This window comes from Podarcis gaigeae (genome assembly GCF_964106915.1).
Source record: "Podarcis gaigeae genome assembly, chromosome: 1".
Lineage (NCBI taxonomy): Eukaryota > Metazoa > Chordata > Lepidosauria > Squamata > Lacertidae > Podarcis > Podarcis gaigeae.
This window is the reverse complement of record NC_139678.1, coordinates 137,688,592-137,694,591: the sequence shown is the minus strand read 5'-3', so window position 1 is coordinate 137,694,591 and position 6,000 is coordinate 137,688,592. Positions and strand designations below refer to the sequence as shown.

Below are 6,000 nucleotides of genomic sequence, written 5' to 3'. Positions count from 1 at the left end.
ACACCCTCTTTCCTAGACCCATTCTAAAATAACAAAGTAAATAAAAAAGTGACTGCGACCCTGAAGGTAGCGAAGTCTTCCTTTGGAAGCAAGCACCTCCGATTGCTTCACAGTTCTAGCTTTCTGCATCTGATTTATTTCCCCTCTTTCGAAAAAAAAATATGGTCGGATTGGCAGGTGGACAATTACCTTGCGACAATCTAGCAAGGGCTGGGAACTATTACTCACTGGAAATAAAGCGCGGGGGGGGGGGGAAGCTTTGGGTCATGACTTGTTGGGTCTCTTTGCGGGATGAACTTAACAGTTTGTGGCTATAAGTAGGCGAGGGGGCGCCCAGACTGGGGGTCTGCTGTGTGCCCCGTGGCCCTGGGAGGCTGGCATCGGCGGGGTCGGCGCCTGGCAGCTTCGCCTGGTCCCCTTGGCATCTCGGGCTCACGTCGCTCCGCGCCGGTCGCTGTCCACGGGGGGAGGTGCTGAAAGGGAGAAGGACGCCGGCGCGCTGCGGGCATCCTCTTGTCCTTGGCTGCCGCCGCCTCCCCGCGAGCGGCGCTGATTTTCCTCCCCCCGCTGCTTGGCTGCTTCTGCCGCTTCTGCAGCCATTTTGCAACCAGCAGAGCCGGAGGCAGGGGCAGGCTGCCGGCGGAGCCGAGCGATGGGCTAGCAGCAGCTGTTGCGGGCAGGCGAGCCGGCACCATGGTGAAGAGGAAGAGCTCGGAAGGCCATGACCAGGAGAGCGGCAGAGGGGTCCCGCTGCCCATCCAGACCTTCCTATGGAGGCAAACCAGGTAAGAGAGAGTAGGGGGCGCTACCTGCGAAGCCTCGCTGGGGATGGAAAGGCTGGCGACCCCCAAGCAAGTGCCTCCTCCTCCTGCAACAGCAAAAGGGAGCCGTGTGTGCGCCTGGCTGTATGGCGCTTGTTTCCAAGGGCTCGCGGTCAAATCAAGAGGGCTGAGGCTTTTTCCTTTTCTGATGAGAGTGCTGCGTGCTATAAGGGGTACTTCGTGCTTGTTTTTTTAGAATTAAGGTGCTTCCACGTTTTCTCCCCCTCCCTGGCACCTGATGCCGTCCTCCAGCTGCAGTCAGACCCAAAGGCTTCACAGCAGCTCTGCCAGTCCCCTCGGTGAGCCACACTGGTCTGTAGAACCGGTTACATCAGTCGTCCCTGTGAGCAGCACAGTCCAGGAGAAGAAACCCCTGAAGCAAGCTATCAAACGTCAGAATGCATCTGCCTTTGAGCGGTGATGCTCTCCCACTGCCACCATGGCACAGCAACAAGCTTTTGCTTCAGAGTGTGGTGAATGCTGGGCTTGTGGAATAGGCTAGTTCACCAGCTATGGCTGTTCCTGTATAGAAATAAGCCTGGCTACAGTATACCCTGCTGTAGCAACCTCCAGGTTAGATGACTGTAATGCACTGGGGGGGGCTGCCCTTAAAGACTGTTCAGAAGCTGCAGTTGTTGCAAAGGCGATGGTCAGTGTGTTGACCCGTGCAGCTGCTTGGAACCAGAGAACAATTCTGAAGAGTTTTTCACTGGCTGCCTACATGCTTTGAGCCCAATTGAGGTTTTAGTGTTTATGTACAAAGTCCTGAATGACTTAGGACCCAGTTCTATGAAAGAATGCCTCTCAGCATTTTCCTGCTCAAGATTTAAGACCTACCAGCAAGGCTCTTCTTGTCATTCCATCACCAAGTGACACCTGTGATGCTTTAGCTCAGTGAGGAGCCTTTTTGGTGCTTGTACCCTGGGGGTGGAATGCTATTCCCTCTGAAGTACAGCATTATTTAGCTTCTGCTGCCAGATGTAAACCCATTTCTTCCTCCAGGCCTTTAGTGGAGCTGGGTGTTGACATGCTGAGCTACCTAGCATTGTTAGATGAAGCAAATTAAGTTATTCAGGTTGAGGTAGTTTTATTGTTTTATTGTCTGATTTTATTGTATCTGTTTGTATTGTGTTGTAAAACCAATGGTACTTCTACTCAAAAGAGACCCTATGAAATTAATATTAATGATTAGACTTAGATTTAATAACTTTGGTGGGCTTACTCTTAGTATAACTAACATTGGATACAACGCATTGTATTTATTTGAACGTGACTCATCATGAGATTGCTTGCAGTGAAGGGAGGGCTATAAATATTATAATGAATTAATTCAATTTATAGCATGTTTAAGTCTCTTTGCACAATTTTGTTGTTCACTACTTCACAGCATAACCTTACATTGAAATGGAATCCTGAAGACTTTCTGAGATAAAGCATGGAAAATGTCTGTTTACTATGATTTACACACAAACGAAATTATATTTTTTAAAGTACAATGAAATTAAAGCCATGCAACATCAGATGTAAATATATAAATATATAACTACAATTGGTATCACTTATACATCCCATTGCTTCCAGTCAGATAAATCTGATTCTGAACACATCGTTAAATAATCCATTAAAATCAATGAGATTGAGAGGTTTCACTTTGACTGGATAATGCTTAGTATATTTATGAATATAGTATAGAATATTTGTTAACTTCAGAAAATTATTGTTTATCGTTTCATTTGCCTTTATAAGCTCAGACAAACAAAACAAAAAGCATCACTTTGCAATAGATATATTCAAAAGATCTCTTCCTCCACACCTTTAGTGGAGCTGGGAGTTGAGATACCGAGCCATCTGGAGTATATAATTATAGTCCATCAAAGGCCTTCATAAATGGAATTGATTGCATCTGGTGCTTAAAAAAATATAGTGAAGGCAACTGGGGAACATCCCTAGAGAGAGTGTTATACAGACAGGGGCATCTTCCGTCCCCCCCCCCCACAAAAACTGCCCCCCAGGAAAAACCCCTCACTACCACTGAGAAAGGAGGCAAGACTTCAGAAAATGAAATTAACCAATGTCTTCATGTTCAAGAAGTTGGTGCTTCAGCTACCTGGGCCTCAGGCATTAAATGAGGCAAGGGGCTGTATTGTGTGAGTTTGGAAAGGGGACATTTTTGGTATCATCTCACACTATAACTCATTTGACATTTTTCAATTAAGTTTGTTCAAGTGTTGCATTATCTTCTTCTCGTATGAAAACAATATTGACTTCTTTATTATTGGACTGATCCTACAGAGCAGGCCATGCCTTAGGCATGTAGAGAAGAGTTTACAATGGCTTCCACCTCACATTAGATCCCAGTACTAGTCACCTTTCCTTGCACCTGCATTGCCACAGCATCCTAAACCAGCCTTCCGCTGACTGGTGCCCTCCATATGCTGGCTGGGGCTGATGGGAGTTGTAGTCCAAAAACTTAAAGAAGATGGCAGCTTGGGGAAGGCTGTCATAAACATTTCCCAGGCCTGCTGGATGACTGTTATGAGTGGGTTACCACTGCTGTCCACTCACCTACACTGCACATATTTACCCTGAGACTCCCAAAATTGAAGCCTCTGATTGAATGGGTCTCCCTTGCTTTTCTTTAGCGTCAGCCCACCCCACCCTGACATGTACCATTTACTGTTGGGAAAGGGAAATCCCTCTGTCTCTAGTACTTACTGTAGCCCCTGCAGAAATCTCTCAGATGCAGCCACATGGGGCTATTTGTCAGCTTTTTAACATGCAGTTTCCTTGGGACCTTGCCGTGTGATTTATTTATATAGCCACAGTGTCGTAAGTAATTATGCCATTGTAACCTTCATTGTAATTCAACATGTTTAATTGTGTTATGTACCTATGACCATTCCTTTGACAAGCTTCTTTTTTCTCCCCTCAGTGCATTTTTGAGGCCCAAACTGGGAAAACAATATGAAGCTTCATGTGTGGTATGTGACTTTCAATTTTATATATACGGATTTGCATGCATTTCCTTAATTTTAGTAAAGGAAACTGGCAGACTTTTGTTAAGCTCAATGGCCCAAATGTAGCACTTGTCTTACCATGGCAAAAGTAGCTAAGTACAATACAATATTACTATATATAAATTTATTATCATGATTTACACTGTTAGCTGTTTTATACAAAAAAAGTTTCCATTATTATGTACTGGCAAAATCAATATAATTCTGACAGATGAGATTCTGAGCATGAAGATTGCAGAGGGTGTGTGCTCATATCCATTGCAGAATCCCTGTCAGTAAGGCTGGTACACAGGTTTTATAACATCAGGAAGAACTTTCTGGCAGTAAAAGCAGTTTGGCAGTGGCACAGCCCCCTAGGAATGTGGTGGACTCTCCTTCAGTGGAGGTTTTAAAGCAGAGGCTTTAAAGCAGATTCCTGCAGTTCAGCGGGTTGCACTAGACGACTCTTGAGGTCCTTCCCAACTCTACGATTTTATGATTTAATGAACTCATTTGTTCTCGAAGCCTTTTGGTTCTGGCTTTTGCTAATATAGGATATCAGCACCTCATGTCAATCACATATCACTGATGCAGATGGTTATGCCTTGTTGTGTTTGCTGGACCTCATCAGACATACTATGAATGATACCCTCTAGCTTAATGCATGAGTTTTGACTCCCTATGCTCTTCTGTTCAGTTGGCACAGCTACAAATGCTACTTCAAAGAAATATGACCCATTTCTTTTCAGGCTTCTAGCATATGACCTTGATTTACTGAATCACTCCTGCAGAGCAAATAAATCATTTACTGCTCATGCTTTATATATCATGTGAAGAAAACACTATTTTCCTCACTTTCTCAAAGTTCTTGAATTCTGACAGGTACAAGCAGAAAATTCACAACTGTTGCTATGCTATACTGTTTCACACAGCTGAAATGTGGGGTTGTGGGAATTAATGTTTCAATGCACTCTTCCATATCAAACACTCCTCCCCAAGCATGTCAGGACAAAGCATCCCAGTTAGCTTCCCTTGTAGAGGATTTTGTTTCGGTCTGCATTTTTGAGCAAACTGACCTGATTCACACACCCTGGACTGATGTGTGAATTGAAATGAAATTATCCTTTGGTCTTCACATTTCTCCACATATAAAAACAAAAACAGACACTCCTACAGGAGGCAGTTAATCTGCTGATCATGTTTCAGAGTTCTGGGGAGAACCATTGCAACTCAAGGTGCTTCACTTTCAAACAACCCGGACTCTCACTCTCTGAATTTTTCTCTCTTCCTGTCCATTCAAGTTGCAGACTGGCTCCAAAACATCACTCCTGCTTTCAGTCACCAGCTGGAGGACATAATCTTCCCAAACACATTGTACTGTATTCCAAATGTTGGAGAGAGGGTCCCAGCTATTAGGAGAACAACTCTTGTGCTTTGCTTTCATAATTTGCTCCCATTATGTTCTTATTAGTAAGCTATTAGCTTAACTAAATATGGTCTCCCTGCGTTCATAATGCCACTGAAATACGATCATAAATTCCTTTTAGGGAGCTCATTTGCTAGCTTGCTTTTTACAGTCACAGTCCATTACCCTACTCCAAGTACATGGATGAGAAGAGGGAGCAGTGGCAGTATTATTCATGCAGTCCTCCATTATGCTAATATTGCTTTGATACTACACAGTATGTAGGAGATGGAGTGGGAAGGTGAGGGTAGCATGAGGACTCTGCAACAGACCACTTGGACCTACACTTTTAACTTTCCACAAAATGTGTCAAAGCGCTTCTAGAGCACAGATAGTCAATGTTGTGTCCTACAGACATTGATGGACCAGCACTCACAATCAGCCCCAGTCAGAATGGTCAGGGATGATGGGTATGGTAGTTCATCAATATTTGGAGGGCACTACATGCTTCCCCTGCACTGGAGTATGGAGCAGAGTAAGAGACCTGGGAGGAGGCTTCCCATCAATGCAGAGGATTGCTGGGGAGAGGCAACCAGTTACTACATTTCCATTCTGCTCTAGCTTCCGGGCTACTACATCACCTCCAAGGGCATTGAGTGTTAGACTTCTTCTCTCGTGCTTCTGACTTACCAGTGTATTTCAGAAGCAAGCCCTCTATTAACAAGCCTTGCTGTAGCCTTTTCATTTAATCAATCAGAACATATTGTATATACTCGAG

The 6,000-nt window shown here is 44.5% G+C and overlaps 1 protein-coding gene across 11 annotated transcripts in view; it reads left to right on the top strand.

Annotated features, from left to right (window-relative positions):
* The first annotated feature begins 252 nt into the window (after positions 1 to 252).
* Positions 253 to 6,000, top strand: part of UNC80 (unc-80 homolog, NALCN channel complex subunit) — a 168,882-nt gene continuing 163,134 nt past the window's right edge. For 7 of the 11 annotated variants that reach the window (XM_083702365.1, XM_083702371.1, XM_083702370.1 and 4 more), the window contains exons 1-2: positions 254 to 785; positions 3,754 to 3,802. In XM_083702365.1, the coding sequence (XP_083558491.1) occupies positions 694 to 785; positions 3,754 to 3,802 (141 nt within the window). In that variant the 5' untranslated portion in view covers positions 254 to 693. Of the gene's footprint in view, positions 786 to 3,753; positions 3,803 to 6,000 lie in introns of those variants that run through there. The other 4 variants (XM_083702366.1, XM_083702367.1, XM_083702368.1 and 1 more) reach the window with 2 other exon arrangements.